Consider the following 24,681-nt stretch of genomic DNA (forward strand, 5'->3'; position numbering starts at 1 on the left):
TTCATGTTCTAACAGCAGGACTCAGGCTTCATGTTCTAACAGCAGGACTCAGGCTTCATGTTCTAACAGCAGGACCCAGGCTTCATGTTCTAACAGCAGGACTCAGGCTGTATGTTCTAACAGCAGGACCCAGCCTTCATGTTCTAACAGCAGGACTCAGGCTTCATGTTCTAACAGCAGGACCCAGGCTTCATGTTCTAACAGCAGGACCCAGGCTTCATGTTCTAACAGCAGGACTCAGGCTTCATGTTCTAACAGCAGGACCCAGGCTTCATGTTCTAACAGCAGGACTCAGGCTGTATGTTCTAACAGCAGGACCCAGCCTTCATGTTCTAACAGCAGGACTCAGGCTTCATGTTCTAACAGCAGGACCCAGGCTTCATGTTCTAACAGCAGGACCCAGGCTTCATGTTCTAACAGCAGGACTCAGGCTTCATGTTCTAACAGCAGGACCCAGGCTTCATGTTCTAACAGCAGGACTCAGGCTGTATGTTCTAACAGCAGGACCCAGGCTTTATGTTCTAACAGCAGGACTCAGGCTGTATGTTCTAACAGCAGGACCCAGGCTTCATGTTCTAACAGCAGGACTCAGGCTGTATGTTCTAACAGCAGGACCCAGCCTTCATGTTCTAACAGCAGGACTCAGGCTGTATGTTCTAACAGCAGGACCCAGGCTTCATGTTCTAACAGCAGGACCCAGGCTGTATGTTCTAACAGCAGGACCCAGGCTTCATGTTCTAACAGCAGGACTCAGGCTGTATGTTCTAACAGCAGGACCCAGGCTTCATGTTCTAACAGCAGGACTCAGGCTGTATGTTCTAACAGCAGGACCCAGGCTTCATGTTCTAACAGCAGGACCCAGGCTTCATGTTCTAACAGCAGGACCCAGGCTTCATGTTCTAACAGCAGGACTCAGGCTGTATGTTCTAACAGCAGGACCCAGGCTTCATGTTCTAACAGCAGGACCCAGGCTTCATGTTCTAACAGCAGGACTCAGGCTGTATGTTCTAACAGTTCTAATTCACGTAGGTCACCTATTTTGTGTTCAAAACAGCGAATTTTGCCGAAATGTGAGTGATTTTCATGCCTGATGTGAGGACCTGTGAGGACCTGTGAGGACATGTGAGGACCTGTGAGGACATGTGAGGACCTGTTAGGACATGCGAGGACCTGTGAGGACCTGTGAGGACCTGTTAGGACATGCGAGGACCTGTGAGGACCTGTTAGGACATGCGAGGGCCTGTGAGGACATGTGAGGACATGTGAGGACCTGTTAGGACATGCGAGGACCTGTGAGGACAGACTCAGCTCAGCCTGGACTGAAACTTAGAGTGACATCAGTGAATCTTTCTGCTCCAAAACTTTATTTGAAACAACTTGTTTACAAAAAATAAACATTTAAACCAAAAAGTGTGTCAGCTTCAGAGGACGCAGTGTCTCTGCTTCCTGTTTGGACAAACACAGACATCCCCTGGTGGACACCAATATGAGGACAGTTTGTCTTTGTCTCTGTTTCAACACAAAACTGCTCCATCAGAAATGTTTAATGACATCACACCAGTGTCAGTGTTGATGAAGTTCATGACCATGTCCGCCATGAACTGTAATGTGAGACAGGAGGGACAGTTCAGATGTCCACATACTTTTGTCCTCGTAGTGTCTCCACTGTAATAAAAAGGCAGGGCTGAAGAGCTCCGTTACAGTTTGACTAAAATAAAGAACAGGTTTGATTAACGGGTCTGTGTCTGCTTACAGAGGAACAGGCTGAGGACAGATTGAGGGACAGACACACAGGGGACAGGCAGAGGGACAGACAGAGACACAGATGGACAGGCAGAGGGACAAACACAGAGGGGACAGACAAAGACACAGAGAGGGGACAGACAGAGACACAGATGGACAGGCAGAGGGACACAGAGGGACAGACAGAGGGACCGACACAATAGGACAGACACCAAGGGACGGACTGAGGGACGGACAGAGGGACACACAGGGGGACAGATGGAGACACCCAGAGGGACAGACAGACAGAGGGACAAACAGAGACATAGATAGACACACAGACAGAGACACACAGAGGGACAGACTGAGGGACAAACACACAGAGGGACAGACACAGACAGACAGAGGGACATGCAGGGACACAGGAGGACACAGAGGATTCAGCTGATCAGGCTGGAGAACATCTCAGTCAGAGTGGCCTGTTTGCTGCCTCTGCTGGAGGAGGTGGAGGAGGTCCTTGAGGAGGAGGTGGAGGGGGTGGAGGAGGTCCTTGAGGAGGAGGCGGAGGAAGTCTTAGAGGAGGTGGTGGGGGTCGTTGTAGAGGAGGTGGTCTTAGAGGAGGGGGTGGAGGTCCTTGTGGAGGGGGAGGTGGAGCAGGTCTTAGAGGAGGAGGTGGGGGAGGTCCTTGAGGAGGAGGTGGCCTCCACCTTCCCCCGGCTGTTTGGGCGGAGCAGGTAGGGGTCGGAGGAGTCTTTGCGTCGGTCGGTGGCTCTCTGCTTCTCCTCCTGGTCCAACTCCTTCTGCAGGAGCAGAGCAAGACGCCGGTCGTCCTCCTCCTGCTGACGTCTCCTCAGCTGCTCCACCTCCCACTCAGAGGCCCCCTGAAGGACCTCCACCTGCAGAGAGGAGGAGGAGGAGGAGGAAGAGGGGGAGGGCGGGAGGAGCGAGCCTCGTTTGGTGACCGTCTCCTTCTCGTCCTCTGTCATATCCAGCTCAGAGCTCTTCCTCTTGTCTCCAGTCATGTGACTCCTGTGTGTCCCTGGGTGGAGCTGGTCGTCCACGGAGACAGACGGAGGTTCTGATCTGTCCCTCTGAGGACCATAATAGTCGAGGTTAGGGAGAGGACGCTCCACCTGCAGCTCCACCTGAGACACCATTATGTTCTCCTGAAAGACAGACATTCAGACCAACTTTACTTATACAGGAGACACATCAACAACCACAGCTAAAGACACTGTCCTCTGTCTGTCCCCATACCATCTGTCCTGTCTGTACTCAGTCTGTCCCCACACTGCCTGTCCTCTGTCCCCATACCCTCTGTCTGTCCTCAGTCTGTCCCCAAAGTCCCCAAACCCTCTCTCTGTCCTTTGAGCCTCTATCCTCTGACCCTCTCTCTGTCCTTTGAGCCTCTATCCTCTGACCTTCGATCTGTCCCCTGACCCTCTGTCTGTCCCCTAACCCTCTGTCCTTAGACGTGTTCAGTTATGACACGTGTGATCAAACACATTTGGATCAAACTGACCTTGTTGGACACGAAGCTGCAGCGAGAGGACAGGAACGAGGACGAGCTGTTGTTGGAGGGAAGAGGACACAAGAACCTGAAACACACAAAAAACCATCACCATCACCATCACCATCACCGTCATCACTGGTCTGTCCTCAGGTGGACATACTTGTCCATCTGTCCCCCGCTGACATCCTTCTTCTTCTTCTTTTTTGCTGGAGTGACGTCAGCAGGACTGAGGTTGTCCTGGGAGACGGGATTCGAGTTCTGCGGGAGGACATTAAACAGTGGAGTCAGACAGCATCCTCCAGAGGACATGAAGGGTTAGACATTAAACAGTGAGGACAGACAGTGTCCCTCAGAGGACATGAAGGGTTAGACATTAAACAGTGAGGACAGACAGCATCCCTCAGAGGACATGAAGGGCTAGACATTAAACAGTGGAGTCAGACAGCATCCCTCAGAGGACATGAAGGGTTAGACATTAAACAGTGAGGACAGACAGCATCCCTCAGAGGACATGAAGGGTTAGACATTAAACAGTGAGGACAGACAGCATCCCTCAGAGGACATGAAGGGTTAGACATTAAACAGTGAGGACAGACAGTGTCCCTCAGAGGACATGAAGGGTTAGACATTAAACAGTGAGGACAGACAGCATCCCTCAGAGAACATGAAGAGTTAGACATTAAACAGTGAGGACAGACAGCATCCCTCAGAGGACATGAAGGGTTAGACATTAAACAGTGAGGACAGACAGCATCCCTCAGAGGACATGAAGGGCTAGACATTAAACAGTGGAGTCAGACAGCATCCCTCAGAGGACATGAAGGGTTAGACATTAAACAGTGAGGACAGACAGCGTCCCTCAGAGGACATGAAGGGTTAGACATTAAACAGTGAGGACAGACAGCATCCCTCAGAGGACATGAAGGGTTAGACATTAAACAGTGAGGACAGACAGCATCCCTCAGAGGACATGAAGGGCTAGACATTAAACAGTGAGGACAGACAGCGTCCCTCAGAGGACATGAAGGGTTAGACATTAAACAGTGAGGACAGACAGCATCCCTCAGAGGACATGAAGGGTTAGACATTAAACAGTGAGGACAGACAGTGTCCCTCAGAGAACATGAAGGGCTAGACATTAAACAGTGGAGTCAGACAGCATCCCTCAGAGGACATGAAGGGTTAGACATTAAACAGTGAGGACAGACAGCATCCCTCAGAGGACATGAAGGGTTAGACATTAAACAGTGAGGACAGACAGCATCCCTCAGAGGACATGAAGAGTTAGACATTAAACAGTGAGGACAGACAGCATCCTCCAGAGGACATGAAGGGTTAGACATTAAACAGTGAGGACAGACAGTGTCCCTCAGAGGACATGAAGGGTTAGACATTAAACAGTGAGGACAGACAGCATCCCTCAGAGGACATGAAGGGTTAGACATTAAACAGTGAGGACAGACAGCATCCCTCAGAGGACATGAAGGGCTAGACATTAAACAGTGGAGTCAGACAGCATCCCTCAGAGAACATGAAGGGTTAGACATTAAACAGTGAGGACAGACAGTGTCCCTCAGAGGACATGAAGGGTTAGACATTAAACAGTGAGGACAGACAGCATCCCTCAGAGGACATGAAGGGTTAGACATTAAACAGTGAGGACAGACAGCATCCCTCAGAGGACATGAAGAGTTAGACATTAAACAGTGAGGACAGACAGTGTCCCTCAGAGGACATGAAGGGTTAGACATTAAACAGTGAGGACAGACAGCATCCCTCAGAGGACATGAAGGGTTAGACATTAAACAGTGAGGACAGACAGCATCCCTCAGAGGACATGAAGGGTTAGACATTAAACAGTGAGGACAGACAGCATCCCTCAGAGGACATGAAGAGTTAGACATTAAACAGTGAGGACAGACAGCATCCCTCAGAGGACATGAAGGGTTAGACATTAAACAGTGAGGACAGACAGCATCCCTCAGAGGACATGAAGGGTTAGACATTAAACAGTGAGGAAAGACAGTGTCCCCCAGAGGACATGAAGGGTTAGACATTAAACAGTGGAGTCAGACAGCGTCCCCCAGAGGACATGAAGAGTTAGACATTAAACAGTGAGGACAGACAGTGTCCCTCACAGGACATGAAGGGTTAGACATTAAACAGTGAGGACAGACAGCGTCCCTCAGAGGACATGAGGGACAACTGATCTACAGACGGACATTTTGTCTTCAGCAGCTGAGATGGTGGAAAAAAGGTTCAGTGTGTGAACATGTGAATGTGAACATGTGAATGTGAACATGTGAATGTGAACATGTGAATGTGAACATGTGAATGTGAAGTGTTTAAGAGCTCTGACTGGAGCGGTGGACGTCAGCAGGTCGACCATGGTGGACTCTAACGTTAAGTCTTGACCTCTGACCCAGAGTGTTTGTGTCCTGTTCATTGTGTCCTCGCTGGGACATGACGTCACTGCCAAACTAATCCTCAGAGCGTCTGTGTGAGGTCATGTGACAAGTTGTACGTGTGATGTCATAACGTCCAGACACTGACCAGCTGGTTACTCAGCAGTCTGGCGAGCCGCTCGTCATCTTCACGCCTCCTCCTCTCCTCCTGCAGAAGCTCCTCCTCCTCAGCCAGCAGTCTCCGGATGTACTCCTCACTGGCCCTCTGCTCCTCCTCCTCCATCGCTCGCTTCTCCTCCGTCAGCTGACAGCAGTAAACATAAACGAGTGTAAACAACAATCAGCGGTTATGTTAATGAGCCAATCTTCATCAGACTGATAAACATTTTTCTCACATTTATCACACATTTATCTCACATTTATCAGACAACATTTATCTCACATTTATCGCGCAACATTTTTATCTCACATTTATCATGCATTTATCACACATTTATCAGACAACATTTATCTCACATTTATCGCCCAACATTTTTATCTCACATTTATCACACATTCATCACACACCATTTAATCACACATTTATCACACATTTATCTCACACTTATCACACATTTCACACATTCATCACCCAACATTTAATCACACATTTATCACAGAACATTTATCTCACATTTATCACACATTCATCACACACCATTTAATCACACATTTATCACACATTTATCTCACACTTATCACACAACATTTCACACATTCATCACCCAACATTTAATCACACATTTATCACAGAACATTTATCTCACATTTATAACACATTCATTGCACATTTATCACACAACATTTATTACACATTGATCACAGCGTTTACATCACAGCATCATCGACCACAAATGTCATAGAGCTCCTTCCTGTTTACTGACACACGCCACCAGCTGTCTCAGTTACACAGTGGTACATTAAAGACAATCAACACTGATCTGTCGCCCAGCACCAGGAGAGTAAATCACCACGTTAATCATCATATGATGTATGATTTCTGTCAGACAGACCTTTCTGTCAGAGAGACCTTTCTGTCAGAGAGACCCTTCTGTCAGATATCTTATTATTTGAACTTTACTTAATATCAGTAATATCACCCTGTTTACCAACGTGACAGCAGTAACACTGACATCATCATCGACATTATCTTCATCATCATTATAACAAGGAGACCGAACTTACTTTAGTCACCTGGTCCTCATATTCTCTCTTGAGCTCTCCAGGCTGACTGACTCTGGGAAAACACACAGACGCTACACACACACACACACACACACACACACACACACAGTCATGTTTCATAGAGTACAGTGTCTGGTTGGTGGTTCTGATGATGTCACTGTAATCAATAAACAGATTAATGATATCAGCTTTTATCATCAGGATCAATGAGGTTAAATTGAACGAACCAACTTCCTGTTTCAGTCAGACGCCATCTCCACAGTCAGGCTGAACCTGAACCTGCTCGTGATGATACTGATATAGACTCAGTCTGTCAGGGGGCGGAGCTTCTCTCTGTCTTCATTCATGTCTTATTACTGCCTATCACTAAGCTCCGCCCCCAGAGAGTCTGTGTCCACTGTCACTGTGTGTTCCCTCCAATCACAGCTGGATGTGTCCTGCCTGATGACAACTACTGCTGCTACACATATACGGTCATATAAGAATATATTTATAAAATATTTATACTGTCAAGCATTATCATTATTATTATTACTATTATTATTATTACTATTATTATTGCTGTTATTACCATTATCATTATCATTATTATTATTACTGTTATTACTATTATTATTAATGTTATTACTATTATCATTATCATTATTATTGCTGTTATTACTATTATCATTATCATAACTATTACTATTATTATTACTGTTAGTACTATTATCATTATCATAATTATTACTATTATTATTGCTGTTATTACTATTATCATTATCATTATTATTGCTGTTATTACTATTATCATTATCATAACTATTACTATTATTGTTAATGTTATTACTATTTTCATTATCATTATTATTACTATTATTATTACTGTTATTACTATTATCATTATCATAATTACTATTATTGTTAATGTTATTACTATTATTATCATCATTATTACTATTATCATTATCATTGCTGTTATTACTATTATCATTATCATAATTATTACTATTATCATTACTATTATTTTTACTATGATCATTACTATTACTATCATTATTACTATTGTTATTATTATTACTACTATTATTATCATTACTATTATTATTATTAATACTATTAATATTTTGCTATTATTACTACTATTATTATTACTATTATCATTACTATTACTATATCATTATTATTATTATTTCTATTATTATTACTATTAACATTATTATTATCACTGTATGCTGTTGTTGTTATTGCCATGTGTCTCTGTCACATTGTAATTTGTGATTTTCTCGTGCTCGTCTCGTACTCGTCGTCCTCCGCTTATCCAGGTCCGGGTCGCGGGGGCAGCAGTCTCAGCAAAGAAGCCCAGACAGTCCTCTCCCCAGCCACTTTCGCCAGCTCTTCCGAGGGAACCCCGAGGCGTTCCCAGGCCAGCCGGGCAATGTAATCCCTCCAGCGTGTCCTGGGGCGGCCCCGAGGTCTCCTCCCGGTTGAACATGCCCGAAACACCTCCCAAGGGAGGCGTCCGGGAGGCATCCTTACCAGATGCCTGAACCACCTCAACTGGCTCCTCTCGATGTGGAGGAGCAGCGGCTCTACTCCGAGTCCCTCGCAGATGTCCGAGCTCCTCACCCTATCTCTAAGGCTGAGCCCAGCCACCCTGCGGAGGAAACTCATTTTGGCCGCTTGTACCTGCAATCTCGTTCGAACTCCTCCCATGCCCGAGTTTTTGCCTCCACGACCGCCGCTGCTGCGCTCCGCTTGGCCCGCTGGTACCCGTCAGCTGCTTCTGGAGACCCACAGACCAACCATGCCCTGTAGGCCTCCTTCTTCAGCCTGACGGCTCCCCTTACCAGTGGGTTCGGGGGTTACTGCCGCGACCGCGACTGTGCCCACAGCTCGCAACAGCCGCCTCGACAATGGCAGAGCGGAACAAGGCCCATTCGGACTAAATGTCCCCCTCTGCCCTTGGGACACGGTCGAAGGTCTCCCGGAGGTGGGAGGTGAAATCATCTGGACTGGTTCTTCTGCCAGGCGCTCCCAGCAGACCCTCACTGCTCGTTTGGGTCTGCCTGGTCTGCGTGGCGTCCTCCCCTGCCATCTGATCCAACTCACCACCAGGTGGTGATCAGTTGACTGCTCTGCTCCTCTCTTCACCCGAGTGTCCAGAACATATGGCCGCAGGTCAAATGATACGACTACAAAGTCAATCATTGACCTGCAACCTAGGCTGTCCTGGTGCCACGTGCACCGATGGACATCCTTATGCTCAAACATGGTGTTAGTTATGGCCAAACTGCGACCCGCACAGAAGTCCAATAACTGAACACCACTCGGGTTCAGATCGGGCAGGCCGTTCCTCCCAATCACGCCCCTCCAGGTCCTGCTGTCATTGCCCACGTGAGCGTTGAAGTCCCCCAGCAGAACAATGGAGTCCCCGGTCGGGGCACTGTCCAGGGACTCCAAAGAGGGCGGGTACTCTGAACTGCTGTTCGGCGCATAAGCGCAGACAGCAGTCAGGACCCGTTCCCCGACCCGAAGGCGCAGGGACACAACCCTTTCGTCTACTAGGTTGAACCCCAACATACAGGCAGAGAGACTGGGGGCTATCAGAAAGCCCACCCCGGCCCTCTGCCTCTCACCCGGAGCAACTCCAGCAAAGAAGAGAGTCCAACCCTTCTCAAGGACTTGGGTTCCAGAGCTGGAACTATGTGTCGAGGTGAGGCTGACTATATCTAGCCGGTAGCGCTCAACCTCTTCCACAAGCTCTGGCTCCTTCCCATGGGCGAAGGCCCGGCCTCCAGGCGCTCGCCCACGGGCCCCAGCCCCAGGCCTGGCTCCAGGGCGGGGCCCCGGTTACCCTCCGGGCCGGGTACGCCAGCTCTTGTTATTTTCAATCATGAAGGGTCTTTTGTGATTTTGGTCTTTATAAATAAAGCTTAATTGAATGACCCTAAATAAACACAAAGCTTCACATATGCAGATAGTAACAGTATTATGGGATGTGTGTGTGCTGATACCTCCAGGGTCATCCTCGGTGATGGCGTCCTGCCCACTAAGGCGGCGCTGACACTGCAGAGGGAAGGCGGTCTGGATGTGCGTCCACAGCTGCTGGTCGACCAGCGTGTTGTTCCTGCTGTTCAGACGAGCCCACGTGGAAACTCTCTTCCTGCACATCGGGCAGCACAGCGTGGCCTTATCGACCGTCTCCAGGAAACACTCCTGATGATGATACATCCCATAATATATCTGATACCATCAGTACTATAGGAAACACTCCTGATGATGGCACATCCCATAATATATTTGATACCATCAGTACTACAGGAAACACTCCTGATGATGATGATCAATCAATCAATCAAATTTATTTATAAAGCCCAATATCACAAATCAAAATTTGCCTCACAGGGCTTTACAGCATACAACATCCCTCTGTCCTTAGGACCCTCACAGCTGATCAGGAAAAAATCCCCACGCCAGAAGAAAGTAATCAATTAACTAAACTCCATAACTGCCTTAAAGACATAAAAACCTGGATGAGCACCAATTTCCTGATGTTAAATTCAGACAAAACTGAAGTTATTGTTCTTGGCCCCAAACAACTCAGAGACTCTTTATCTGATGACATAGTTTCTCTAGATGGCATTGCTCTGGCCTCTAGCACTACCGTAAGAAACCTCGGAGTAATATTTGATCAAGATTTGTCTTTTAATTCTCATTTAAAACAGACCTCACGGACTGCATTTTTTCATCTGCGTAATATTGTGAAAATTAGGCCTATCCTGACCCGAAAAGATGCAGAAAAATTGGTCCATGCTTTTGTTACCTCAAGGCTGGATTACTGTAACTGTCTATTATCAGGTAGCTCTAGTAAGTCCTTAAAAACTCTCCAGCTAATTCAGAATGCAGCAGCACGTGTACTAACAGGAACTAAGAAACAAGATCATATTTCTCCTGTTTTAGCTTCTCTGCACTGGCTCCCTGTAAAATCCAGAACTGAGTTTAAAATCCTACTGTTAACTTATAAAGCTCTAAATGGTCAAGTTCTGTTCAACTGGGTGTGGCCAGGCGGATTTTGCAAGTTTGGCACACTGCGCGTGCTGGCGCAGCTACTCGTCTGTCCCACCTCCGTCCCTCCTACATGCGCAAGTCGGAAAGAGGGAGGAGAGAAGGCGTGGAGTGGGTTTTACACACATCACACCAATCAAATGAGCCCCTCTCCTCGCCCTTAAATGTGCCACACGCAGTCGTAATGAGCGTTGACTCAATTCGCCATTGCAGAAGAGAGCAGCAGCGTCAGACGGCCAAACTTCTCCCAGGAGGAAACTGATGTTTTGGTCCGGGAGGTCCAAGCTCGCAGTGTCCGAATATACGGAACTGCGAGCAGACCTCCACGGGCTGATGATGCAAAGGTAGCCTGGGAGGAGGTCACCACAATTGTAAATCAATGTTGCGTTTCTCTCGTGCGCGCGCGCTCTCTCTTTCTCTCTCGCAGTGTCACTCTGTTTCCTTTCTTTTGATTTTTCTAAGATGACAAATGCTGAATATATACTCCCTATCTGATGCTGTGGCTGTTTGTGGTTGGCTGAGAGGGATGTGAACTCACTAGTTTGCAGCTGTTTAATCAAATCAGGTTGGGTTTCCATTACGCGTGCCAAACGGTGCCAATCCCCTTTGATCTGACATCAGATGTGACAGGACAGTCCATATAGAGATACATTTATGTGCTGACTGCAGACAGTTGCATTGAATTGTGGTTTTGTGGGTATTTATTGCATCGTTAATGTGCCTGATATTTTGGAAACCTGCCTGTGAGGTTTTGGTGACGTGTGTGCGCTGTCCGCCGGTCAGCCAAACTTCGGCTTACACCGGCTGCGCTCCCCCCTGCGTTGACAGTAGACCTGGTTTCAGCTGGCGAGCTTTTAGCGCCCCTTCGGCGAAGCCTTTTGGCACGAAACTGTCACTGTGCCAAGCTGGATCTGTCGACACCTCCCCCTGCTGCGCCACCACACCCATCTCAGCGCACCTCGGTCTGCCAAACTACCAAACTGAGCGCGCCTCGGGTTGCGCTGCTCGAAACTAGCTCTGTGCGGGGTTCGCCACTCTGCGCTGCACTGGGAAACTAGAGCCCTTTGACTTATTTCCACCCAGCCGACAGTGGGACTTATATTCATTGTGCCGACAGTGGCTTGGAAAACCGCCCATAACCATGTCACACGGGGAAGAGGGAAGAGGGAAGGCAGCTGGAGTTCCTCCAACATTTGCGGTTAGATTATCATATATTTTTATTGACAAAAATATAGGCTGCTTCGGTTGATTTTTTTTATGCGCACACGTGCCCCTAAATATTTTTTACAGTTCGCACACACGTACTTTTAGTCGAGTGAAACGCTCGCACTGCGAGCGCTGGATCTGACAGCCTGAGCACATCGGCACAAAACGCTACGGCATTCGAGATATTATTTATATCATGAGAAGTCAATACTTTCGGCAGCCTAAATCTTTTATTTAGAAACTATGGCGGGTCAAATTAAACTATGGCGGCCCGCCAAAGTTTCGTTAATTAATGGGAAACACTGGCGGGACTGTGAGTTAATGAGGGGTGGGGCTGTGAGTTAATGAAGGGCGGGGCTGTGAGTTAATGAAGGACGGGGCTGTTGATGCTTTGTGTAACCCAATTTGACCCTATATCAATATAAACAGTGTGGAAATCCATACGTCGCCCAGCCCTACTCAGATTGGCTCTGACCAGGCTGACACTCTTCTTCTCTGAACGTGGCACCCTGGACTCCTCTACCCTAACCCTAGCCCTCGTCTTCCTGTGACATCACAACCTTTAAAACACACCTGTCATTAAACAAGACTGCAGGACTGTGTGTGTTACTCTGTGTGTTAGTGTTAGTGCGTGACTGTGTTAGTGTGTGTTACCTTGCAGAAGGTGTGTGTGCAGGGCAGCGTCACTGGCTCCATGAAGATCTCCAGACACACCGGACAACGACAGTCGTCCAGAGACAGCTCCCTCCCTTTGCTCCTCCCACCTCCTCTGTCTGACACCGGCGCCATCTCTTCTTCTTCTGTGGTTGTTAACGAATATGCAGGGGAGGAGTCAGTGAAATAAACATTTCGTCACAGTGAGCTCTAACAGCTAAGGGGTATTCCATAAAGAGGGTTTAGTAAAAACTCTGAGTGTGTTAACCCTGAGATGAGGGAAACTCTGGGTTTTCAGTTCCAGACAGAGAGGTAAGTCAAACTCTGAGTCAATCACCATGGCAACTGACTCTGTGAACCTAACCTGCTCGCTGACAGGTTTTCTTTAAGAAACCCTGACTTCACCCTGTCTCCTCCCTACTGCTGAGCCTGAAGCAAGCTGGCAGACACACATGGGTTGTTCGTATGTAGGAAATGTGATCGATCTATCGCTCCTTCAGTGACAGACTGATTCACCCAAGGAAGGAACGCTATCGCAGGTCTTTCCTGCCTGCTGCTGTCAGGCTACATAACCAGCACTGCTCACACTAGACTACACCATGGACACTTTATTGACACTATGGACACTTTATGGACACCACAGTTGTCTGCTGTTTTGCACATACAATCACTTGCACTAGATGTGCTCCCTTTATCCACTGCTCATTTTTTGCTCATTTTCATTCACTGCTGCTCATTATTATCCACATTCTATTATTTTCATTATTATTATTATTATTATTATTATTATTATTGTTATTTATCGCCGTCTCTTGTATTTTTTTTTACTTATTTGCATGCCTAGTTATTTAAGTTTAAGTTTCATTTTGAATTCTTTAATCTGACTTTTTTTCCTTGACTGCTGTAACACTGGAATTTCTCAATTATGGGATCAATAAAGGTGTATCTTATCTTATCTTGATATCGAGGCAGAATTAATTCACAATGCTTTACGCCGGGAGGGGATCTTCAGACTAGGGCTGACCCAAAAAAAAATTTGAAGCTTCGAAGCTTTGTTCGATGGCACGGGATTTGATTGTGAAAAAAAAAAATTCTAAGCTTCTGCGCTTTTTTTTTCTTTTTTTTTTCCATTTTTTGGTGGGAGGCCTTAAACGCAACACTAACCCCCACCAGTCCGATACTGACAACGAGCGCACTCAGAGCTGGCAGACATGTCCAAGAGGTCATGTGGAAGCAAAAAAAGTCAAGGTCCTGAGCCGTGCCAGAAAGCTCGCGACCTCGCTCTTCTCTTCTCAAACGGACTTTTTGTCTTCCATTAGATATCAAAAACTCAAATACTCAGAGGTCAAAAAAATCACTGGAGACACGTAGAATCAGATGCAACTGAGTTTAATGTGCTCGCAGGCAACAAACACATCACAACTCAATGAGCCAAGCTCCGGAGCAAGGCTGGAATTTCTTTGTTTGCGCTCGCTCTTTTATCGTAGAATTTCTGCTGAGTCATCTCTTTTCCTTAAACTTTTCCACTGGGCGCTGATCATAAAGGTGTCACATTTCTGCTGAGTTTTAGTCCTTCCCACCATATCGGTGTCACATTTCTGCTGACTCAGCACTTTTTTAGTCCTTCCCCCTCTAGGGTCATTATCAGGACAAACTGCAATTCCCCTAACTTTCCACTAGTGTTTTCTGAACCCATCCTCATGCTATTTTTAGAAATGATTCACAGTGAGTCCTAGGTACTTCTCCACCACAATGCTTAAGTGCTCAATGAGTGTGTGTGTGTCATAAGAATACATGAAATATTAAACCAGTGTGTAATTTGTCAGTTGCACAGATTATATTGCTTCAACACGTATCTTTTAAAGGTCAGTTTAAAGGTACAGTACGAACACTATAGTAAATATTACACTACAGTCATCAGATGTGTTAGGCCTATAAGAGTTCATGTTCCAGTTCCACTTTGTGTTTTTAATTGATTGTTTTTCGGATTGATTGACAAATAAAGGCCGGCCCCATTAGGCCGTGTAAAGGAGTCATCCAGTCTGATTTTTGCATGAATTGCCTAAAAATGTTGCACAGTAAATCAGAGAACATGGATATTATTGCCACTGGTTATTTGAAATGGATAAAGGTATTTTTTTTACTGGTGAGTTACGGGAGAATAGCCTATATATCATGTAATTAAAAAAGAAAAAAATCTCCGACAAGGAAATAGAAAGCCTGACGCACAATGGAGACCTGCTATTACCCTGCTTGAACACAGACGACTAAATTCTTTCAACAATGTGACTCAAAATAATGATAAAATAGATTTTTTTGATGTAAAATATGCATTTTCCAGTTCCAACGGTCCGCCCTGAGTCTGGTGTCAGAGACACTTCTGATGCTCTGAGTTGCGCATCTGTTTGATTGTGCTGCAGTGTGCGCCGAGGGTTTGAATTTAGTGTTCAATGAAAAGTTAAACACTACTTATCACCGACCATTAGTGGTTTTTCGTTTGTGAATATTTTTATCTTAATTCTAGTGTTGGAAGAAACTACGTTTTCGCCATAATTTTTTATGTCGTCAAATGCTTCGAATTAGATTCATTCTGAGCTTCGAAGCTTCAAATGTCAATGAATGGATTCGAAGGTCAGCCCTACTTCAGACCCCGTTTAGATGTGCTGTCTTTACCCAATGAATATCTGTTTGAACGGTACCGTTTTTCATTAGACTCAAGCGTAAAAGGGGGAGAAAGACAGAGGGAGTGACATGCAGCAAGGTGCCACAGACTGGAGTCGAACCCACTACGCCTACTACTACTACTACGCCACCAGCATCCCGTCAAATAAGATCCTGCTTGTTAAATTTCCCATGCTGCCTCTCTCTCCTTGGCAGCTTTAGTGCTGTTACTTTGTTTATGAAATATATGCTCATATTCGCTGTAGGCATTCATGAGCACCTCCAAGTCCACAGATGTAAAATAAGTTGATCGCTTTTTCTCTCCGGTTGCCATGGTGACTCGAGGTATCAGGGCTCCACTGGTGATGGCTTTTTATTGTGGTTGTGCACGTGCTTAACTCAAGGTGTACCTACTCAGAGTTGACTGAACTAATTCAAATCAGCTGTTCTGGAACCGGATACTCAGAGGTTCCCAGCTCAGGGTAAGGAAGGAAGGAAGGAAGGAAGTTTTACTGGCATTGTGCTTCCACAACGAAATTTAGTTGGTACACTCTCAGTGGCAAGACGTGTATTAAAAACTGAAAAAAAAAAAATAAAAAAAAATTTAAAAAAATACAATGCAACAACATGGACACAAACTGTATAAAATGGCAGCAATAAATGATATAAAATAAATAGTAGTAGATAAAATAAATAGATAAGAGCAGTAACTGTATAAAGTGCATTTTTGGAGTTAAAATATTGCAGATATTGCACACGATAACACATTCAGCCCATGTCATTGATTGTCAAAAAGTGCGGGGGGGGGGGGGAGGGGAGGGGTGATGGAGGCTACAGCTCTGGGGAAAAAGCTGTTCTCCTGTGGAAGTTTATGAATAGTTGTGGGGGTAGACCAGCCTGTTTTAGTTTTCGTAAAAAGTAGAGCCTCTGCTGGGCTCTCTTCACCAGGCTGGAGGTTTTCAGTGTCCACATCAAGTCCTCCGTTATGTGGATTCCCAGGAATTTGATGGACTCCACCCTTTCCACCTCTTCTCCATTGATGAAGAGAGGGTACTGTGTGGTCCTCCTGGACCTCCTGAAGTCCATGATGACCTCTTTTGTTTTGGTGGTGATTAAGACCAGGTTGTTGTCCAAACACCACTCAGCCAGATGTTGGACCTCCTGTCTGTAGTGGGTCTCATTGTTGTCACTGTCAGTCAGCACTGTAGCCAGGCTGACTGACAGTCAAAGCTCTATTGAGCCTTGTATTCCTTTAGCCCTTAGCAGTAATGATTTTAAAATTCGAACTATTAGAGGCAAAATTCATGACCTCCTGTCCTCAGATAGTACCTATCTAACCTCAAACACAGCTGTAGAACCTAATATATATTTAGATTGCTTCTCCCCAATTTCTCTTCAAGAACTGACAGCAGTGATTTCTTCATCTAAATCATCAACGTGTCTCTTACACATCCCAACTAGGCTACTTAAGGAGGTCTTACCTTTAGTTAACACTCATATATTAGATATGATCAATATATCCTTAGTAACAGGCTATGTACCACAGTCTTTTAAGGTAGCTGTAATTAAACCTCTCCTAAAAAAGCCCACCCTGGATCCAGAGGTGTTAGCCAACTATAGACCAATATCTAATCTTCCCTTTATGTCAAAGATCCTTGAGAAAGTAGTCACAGACCAGCTGTGTGATTTTCTCCATGATAATAATTTATTTGAGGAATTTCAGTCAGGATTTAGAGTGCATCATAGCACTGAGACAGCACTAGTTAAAATTACAAATGACCTTCTGATTGCTTCAGACAAAGGACTTGTCTCTGTACTTGTTTTATTAGATCTTAGTGCGGCGTTTGACACTATTGACCATCAAATTCTACTGCAGAGACTGGAACACTTAATTGGCCTAAAAGGTTCTGCACTAAGCTGGTTTAAATCTTATTTATCTGATCATTTTCAATTTGTTGACGTTCATAATGAAACATCCTTACGTACCAAAGTTTGTTTTGGAGTTCCGCAAGGTTCTGTGCTTGGACCAATCCTATTTACTCTATATATGCTTCCTTTAGGTAACATCATTAGAAATCTCTCTGTAAATTTCCATTGTCATGCGGATGATACACAGTTGTATTTATCGATGAAGTCAGAAAAAAGTAATCAATTAACTAAACTCCATAACTGCCTTAAAGACATAAAAACCTGGATGAGCACCAATTTCCTGATGTTAAATTCAGACAAAACTGACGTTAATGTTCTTGGCCCCAAACAACTCAGAGACTCTTTATCTGATGACACAGTTTCTCTAGATGGCATTGCTCTGGCCTCTAGCACTACCGTAAGAATCCTCGGAGTAACGTTTGATCAAGATTTGTCTTTTGATTCTCATTTAAAACAAACCTCACAGACTGCATTTTTTCATCTGCGTAATATTGTGAAAATTAGGCCTATCCTGACCCGAAAAGATGCAGAAAAATTGGTCCACGCTTTTGTTACCTCTAGGCTGGATTACTGTAACTCTCTATTATCAGGTAGCTCTAGTAAGTCCTTAAAAACTCTCCAGCTAATTCAGAATGCAGCAGCACGTGTACTAACAGGAACTAAGAAACGAGATCATATTTCTCCTGTTTTAGCTTCTCTGCACTGGCTCCCTGTAAAATCCAGAATTGAATTTAAAATCCTACTGTTAACTTATAAAGCTCTAAATGGTCCAGCTCCGTCATATCTTAGAGAGCTCATAGTGCCATATTATCAGGGATGCACCAAAATGAAAATTTGTGGCCGAAGCCGAATATTATTAAACGCTTGGCCGAATACCGAGTACCAAATACCGAATATCACTGTTTAGTTTTTCATTAGTTTTTGCAGATGAACCCCCTCCAGATTAGTGTTCTCACGGTACCAAAATTGGGACCCACTGTGCGATACCAGTGAAAATATCATGGTTCTGAGTAGTATCACGATACCACAGCGAAAATGAGGCAGATGTGCCTTTTGTCATTTATAAAAAGATAAATCACTTTTCTATAATACATCAATGATATTTCAATGGAATAAATTACTTATTGACTTATTCATACTTCAAAAACAGCATCAATAAGTGATTAACATATGGGGGATCAAAATAAAATAAATAAATAAAATAAAAATCAACCAGCCACCCTCCTCCCCTGACAAGTCCCTTCATAAGTAAAGAACAGTCCCTAAAGTGCGGTGAGGTTTGTGGGCCGTTACTGACACAAAGAGAGAAATGTGAAAGGCTTGTTTCTCCTCTGACACGTCACATACCTGTGTTCGGCTGGCTCGGCTGTTCAGGTACTTCTGGGCAGTCATGACACCAAGAAGAGGACATTATTGGAACCGACTTCTCCATCGCCGGGTAAGCCGATGGCCGCCGTATTTGACAGGAATACATTAACGTTACTGTCTGTGTCTGCGACCCCCGTTCAACCCACAATCGATGGGATTCGCCTTTCATTTCTGCTGCTGATTGAAATCTGTAGGCTGCTCGCAAAGCGTGCTGAATGATTTAAGCCTATTTTGCTCGCTCAAAACTATTTTTAGTCGCAAATGCGAGTGCCGTGACAGGCGGCTCGGCACACTGCCTACATTTTATTCCGCCCGTCACGGCATGCTGTTTGATTGCGTTATCAAAACACGGCACTATAATTCGGCCTTGCTTTTAACTTATTCCACCGAATACTGAATGTGTGTTTTTTTGCAATATTCGGCCGAATATATTCGGTTACTGAATATTCAGTGCATCCCTACATATTATCCCACCAGAACTCTGCGCTCTGAGAACGCAGGGTTACTCGTGGTCCCTAAAGTCTCCAAAAGTAGATCAGGAGCCAGAGCCTTCAGCTATCAGGCTCCTCTCCTGTGGAATCATCTTCCTGTTACGGTCCGGGAGACAGACACCGTCTCCACATTTAAGACTAGACTTAAGACTTTCCTCTTTGATAAAGCTTATAGTTAGGGCTGGCTCAGGCTTGCCCTGTACCAGCCCCTAGTTAGGCTGACTTAGGCCTAGTCTGCCGGAGGACCCCCTATAATACACCGGGCACCTTCTCTCCTTCTCTCTCTCTCTCTCTCGTATTCTATTACTGCATCTTGCTAACTCGGCCATTCTGGATGTCACTAACTCGGCTTCTTCTCCGGAGCCTTTGTGCTCCACTGTCTCTCAGATTAACTCATATCACAGCGGTGCCTGGACAGCGTGACGTGTGTGGTTGTGCTGCTGCCGTGGTCCTGCCAGATGCCTCCTGCTGCTGCTGCCATCATTAGTCATTAGTCATACTTCTACTGTTATTATACACATATGACTATTATCACACATGTATACTGTCAGATATTAATACATAGCCAGAACTATAACTATAATATTATTACTTTCAATAATGTTGTTGTAAGCTACTGTCATTTCCTGTATCTCTCTCTCTCTCTCTCTCTGTCTCATTGTGTCACACAGATTACTGTTAATTTATTATGCTGATCTGTTCTGTACGACATCTATTGCACGTCTGTCTGTCCTGGAAGAGGGATCCCTCCTCAGTTGCTCTTCCTGAGGTTTCTACCGTTTTTTTTTCCCCCTTAAAGGTTTTTTTGGGGAGTTTTTCCTGATCAGCTGTGAGGGTCATAAGGACAGAGGGATGTTGTATGCTGTAAAGCCCTGTGAGGCAAATTGTGATTTGTAATATTGGGCTTTATAAATAAAATTGATTGATTGATTGATGAGTCCCACCACAGTGGAGGGGTGGATGGGGGCACAGTCCTGGGTGAAGAGAGTGAAGAGGGTCGGACTGAGCACACAGCCCTGTGGTGCATCAGTGTTCAGGATTATGGTTGCTGATGTCAAGTTCCCTATCCTGACATTCTGTGGTCTGTTGGTAAGGAAGTCCATAATTCATGAACAGAGTGAGGTGGAAAGACCAAGGCCGGTGAGTTTATGAACCAGTTTATGGGGGATTATAGTGTTGAAGGCGGAGCTGAAGTCCACGAAGAACATCCTCACGTACGTGTTTGGAAGCTCCAGGTGAGTCAGGGCTGTGTGGAGTGCGATGGAAACAGCATCCTCCATAGATCTGTTCGCTCAGTAGGCAAATTGGTGGCTGTCCAGGTCTGCAGGGATGTTGTCTTTGATGTGGACTAGTATAATCCTCTCAAAGCACTTCATGATCACTGGAGTGAGGGCGACTGGGCGGTAGTCATTGAGGCAGGTGACACCGGACATTTTGGGCACAGGGATAATGGTGGTGGATTTGAGGCAGGTGGGGACTGCAGCTTGTTGCAAGGAGAGGTTAAAGATGTCTGTGAACACCCCTGCCAGCTGGTCGGTGCAGGTCTTCAGTGAGCGGCCCGACACCCCATCTGGTCCAGTGGCTTTGGTGATGTTGATCCTCCTCAGGGTAGACCTCACCTGATGGTGCTGGAGGATGAGTGCCTGCTTCTCCTCGGCCTGAGTTCTTACAGCTCTCACTCCGCGGTGCTGTTTATCAAACCGAGCTTAGAAGTGGTTCAGGGTGTCCGGAAGGTCCCTGTTCTTACTGACCTGTGTGGTGTTGCTCTTGTCGTCAGTTAGGGTTTTAATTCCTCTCCACATGCTCCTGGGGACGTTATTCTCAAAGTGACCCTCAATGCATTGCTCGTACCTGCCCTTGGCCTCTCTGATGTCTTTTTTCAGGTCCCTCCGGGCAGTACTGTAGGCCAGCATGTCTCCTGACCAGAAGGCTGCGTCCCTTGTCCTGAGCAGAGACCTCACGTTATTATCCAACCAGGGTTTCTGGTTTGGGAACACCCTGATGGTTTTGGTGTCCAGTACAGCCTCGGTGCAGAAGTGAATGTAGTCCAGGACAGTAGAGGTGTATTCCTCCAAGTCAGCTCCCTGAGAAAACAGCAGCAGCAGCCCCCTCCCTCCATACCTGCACAGTCTTTACAGCTGGTCTCGTTCTGCAGACTACAGGTTTATACAATGAGGTCAGTATCAGAGAGATGTGGTCTGATACTCCGAGGTGTGGAGATGGTGCAGCTTTGTATGATCCCAGGATGTTTATGTACACCTGGTCAAGGATATTTTTATCTCTATAAACATTATCGTTAGCTCAATTGACATTAATGTAATCATTATTTAATGTAATCAAGTGTTTCACCCCTTACAGATCATCGTTTACTCATGAGAATTCACTTGTTTTTCATTAAAAAATAACTTTCAAACTGATTTCTCTTAGTACACTGGCAAAAATGAGGCATTTTTGATATGAATGTTTCTCTTGGTCTGAAAATTCATCATCATGATCAGAGTTGATCTCAAGATCATCTTCATTTTCAGACAATTCCTCCTCAACTTCACTATCCTGATCAAGGATATGTTCCAGAGCCTCCTGGGCTGTCATTCTCTTCTTTTGTGTCTCGATTTGCAAGAAATGTGATATTTTTACTGTTCCTCCATTATTACTGTCGTGTCAGTAGTCATTTTTCATTTACATGTTCATTACACTAATCAAGTCCAGCAGTAATGGTTTCATGCTCCAAAATTTAATAAAAACATGTTTTCTGTGTTCTTAAACTTTGAAGCGGGTCAGTTTGACCCACAACATAACAGGAGGGGTAACTAAAACATCTAAGCCTTTTGTAATGAGTATAAACCTATTTTGATATTTTTTTTTCCTTTTTACTGATCAGCCTTCACTAAATCACAATACCTTGCTCTCTTTTCCTCAAGATACTCAGCCCTAGCTTGATCAGCATTCTTCCTGGCCCTGTATAGTCTCTGCCTCTCTTTATTAGACAGCTGCATCTGGAAGAACAAAACTGACCCTGAAACATCAAAAGCTATACTAAAACCTTATTAAAAACATAAATATTAGATTGTAGCATTATTATTGGTTCATTTTTGGACAATAACTTCACAAAAATCTATGATAATGGCCTGTGTTCATTGAATCAGATAAATTCAAGATAAATAACAGCAAATGCCATAAAAGTTAAAAAAAACAAAACATAATATTGTTATTAATATAATATAACAATATCAAGTCAATGCCTAAAAAGCTACAGATACTAATACAAATCTGTATTGATAAACATGTCCACTCTGGATAACAGAGGACATGTCCTGGGTAACAGAAGCTCTTTGTTATCCAGGAAGGACATATCGTTATCCAGGAAGGACCAAAAAACAATTTTCCCTTTATAATCAGGCTTTAACTAGGCCTACTGTGGAAAACTATAACTTAAACTTCAACACATTAATGTCATATTTCACATGAAATAGGTAGTTTTTAAACATATAAACATCATAAATGTTTTATTAGCGTTATCCAGAAAGACACATGATTTGAGGACATATCGCACCAGTGACCGAAAAGGTCAAAATATCAACATTTTAAGAGAGACTTTCTGACCTTGTAATGTGTTTTGGGGGTCCTTCAGAATCTTCTGGCTGATGCAACAGTCTAGTGCAACACACACCACCGCCGTACGCCGCGCGTCACAACGCCCGCCTCCATTATATTCTATGAACCAACCCACACTGGCGCCGGCCGACACGCAGCGCCGCTCTGCTTCAGCCCATTGCTCTATTTCCAGTGCGGCTGGCGCTCATGGCGGCGCAGCGAGAAAAGCCTTTTATGTACGTCGGCTGTGGGTTAGGGTTAGGGTTAGGGTTAGGGTCGGCTGTGTGTGTTGCACTTCTGTCACATGACTATCCAAATCCAAATATGGTAATATATAGCCACTTTATGTTTGTTACCCAGGAAGGACATTATGGAAATCCAAATATGGAGACAAAAGTATTTCTTGCATTAAAATGTAAATAAGCTTAGCATTGTTACCATATTTGCAGATGTCATTGCAAACATTATCACAATTATGCCCCAGTAGATAACTAATGCTTTTATTAAGATTTCTGACATTTTTGGCACATTTTTGTACTTAGATTTAAGCGGGGACATTACTCAGGAAGGACAGTTTGGTACTTTTGAGCTCAATAGCTCCTTAAATTTTCATTTCTTATAGTGAATACTGATATGAGTAAGTAAAGAGGGAAGAGCTGAGTAACGTAATGTAGTGTTTTGAAATATTTATATATTTTTAACATTATAAATATGCTTTGGACACCAGACATGCCACGTCTTTGACCTGACACCAGTTGTTGTTTACATGGATACACACTCCTCCTCCCCTACTCTTACCGGAGTCTGCAGTCCTGTCGGCTCAGTAGACAGTGCGGCCTGCTAGTTCGATAGCCCCATCAGGAACAGTGCTATCCAGCCAAGTCTCTGTAAATACCGTCACACAGCTGCCCATGTTGTGTCAAGTCAAGTCAGAGTTCAGGATTAGACTCAGAGTTTGATCACATCTGACATGTGATGAATCTCTCTGAGCTTCAGTCTGAGTCTGAGCGGCGAGGTCAGGAACATGGTCCCAATCTGATCGATAAAAGTCTGAGTGTAAATATGACTGTGGTCAATAAAGTTGTAAACAGATTGTAAAACAGAAATAAAGTGATGAGCTCAATGTTTTATTTATGTTTACATCATGTTTGTGTTTCCTGTTTACAGTTCAATCATATTCATTCTGTGATCACTGATCTATAATCAATAATATCTGAGTTACAACATGTGGAGGTTTGATATCAACCAGAACCAGTTCTAACGTTGTCTCAACGCTCTGTCTGATGACGAAAACAACATGGAGCTGATGTTTATCAAAACACACCAACATGTTTATGTCACACACCTGTGAGTCAAACTGTTTGTTTATACTGAACACAACCAAACAAACAACACTTTCCATGGGTAGCGTTAAATCACAGCAGGGGAACTTTGAGCTAAGTAGCTGCTAACGCTAGCTCGTTACCGTTTATATTGCGAGTCATCGGAAGTCCCGACAGGTAAACAGGGACAGGTAAACACTGATAACCAGTACTGCTGGAGTGAAACGGTAACACTCACCTGAGGTCCGTTTACGTGGATGGTTAAAGCTAACGCTAAAGTTAGCCTCTGAGCTAAGGTCAGACCGTGGCAGGCCGCTGTGTTTGTGTTGTTAGCGGCTAACAGTTAGCACGTTAGAGCTTCAGCTTACCTATAGAAACTGTCGGTTAACCGGAGCGTTCACCGGGAGCTTTAACCGGAACCGTCAGGCCTCACGGAGACTGACCGGAACTTGACCAGAGACCGTTGTAGTGTTAACAATGCATACCGTTCAGCTGTGTGCATCAGGTCCCGCGTGAACCTACTGTTGATACACTGCGCCTGCGCA

The 24,681-nt window shown here is 44.9% G+C and overlaps 1 protein-coding gene across 2 annotated transcripts; it reads right to left on the minus strand.

Annotated features, from left to right (window-relative positions):
* Positions 1-1,347: 1,347 nt before the first annotated feature.
* rnf168 (ring finger protein 168) lies at positions 1,348-24,681 on the minus strand. 2 transcript variants are annotated; one of them, XM_078167458.1, is made up of 9 exons: positions 24,505-24,667; positions 23,613-23,849; positions 12,772-12,917; positions 9,861-10,062; positions 6,865-6,935; positions 5,789-5,944; positions 3,396-3,493; positions 3,245-3,320; positions 1,348-2,888 (listed from the first exon to the last, which is right to left on the minus strand). In XM_078167458.1, the coding sequence occupies exons 3-9, from the start codon at positions 12,904-12,906 to the stop codon at positions 2,163-2,165; spliced, it is 1,464 nt and encodes a 487-aa protein (XP_078023584.1). In that variant the 5' UTR covers positions 12,907-12,917; positions 23,613-23,849; positions 24,505-24,667; the 3' UTR covers positions 1,348-2,162. The 2 variants fall into 2 exon arrangements, with proteins under 2 accessions (XP_078023584.1, XP_033487310.2); XM_033631419.2 differs by lacking the exon at positions 23,613-23,849 and having other exon boundaries at positions 24,505-24,681.

The sequence above is a fragment of the Epinephelus lanceolatus genome, chromosome 4 (genome assembly GCF_041903045.1).
Source record: "Epinephelus lanceolatus isolate andai-2023 chromosome 4, ASM4190304v1, whole genome shotgun sequence".
NCBI classification, from domain to species: Eukaryota; Metazoa; Chordata; class Actinopteri; order Perciformes; family Serranidae; genus Epinephelus; species Epinephelus lanceolatus.

Bases quoted from the DNA above. Each gene is read 5' to 3' on its own strand.
- rnf168 (XM_033631419.2), bottom strand. From the start codon at position 12,906: ATGGCGCCGGTGTCAGACAGAGGAGGTGGGAGGAGCAAAGGGAGGGAG. The intron at 10,063-12,771 runs GTAACACACACT...TATCATCATCAG, and splicing joins GCACACACACCTTCTGCAAG to GAGTGTTTCCTGGAGACGGT. The intron at 3,494-5,788 runs GTCAGTGTCTGG...GTCCTCCCGCAG, and splicing joins GACTGCTGAGTAACCAGCTG to AACTCGAATCCCGTCTCCCA.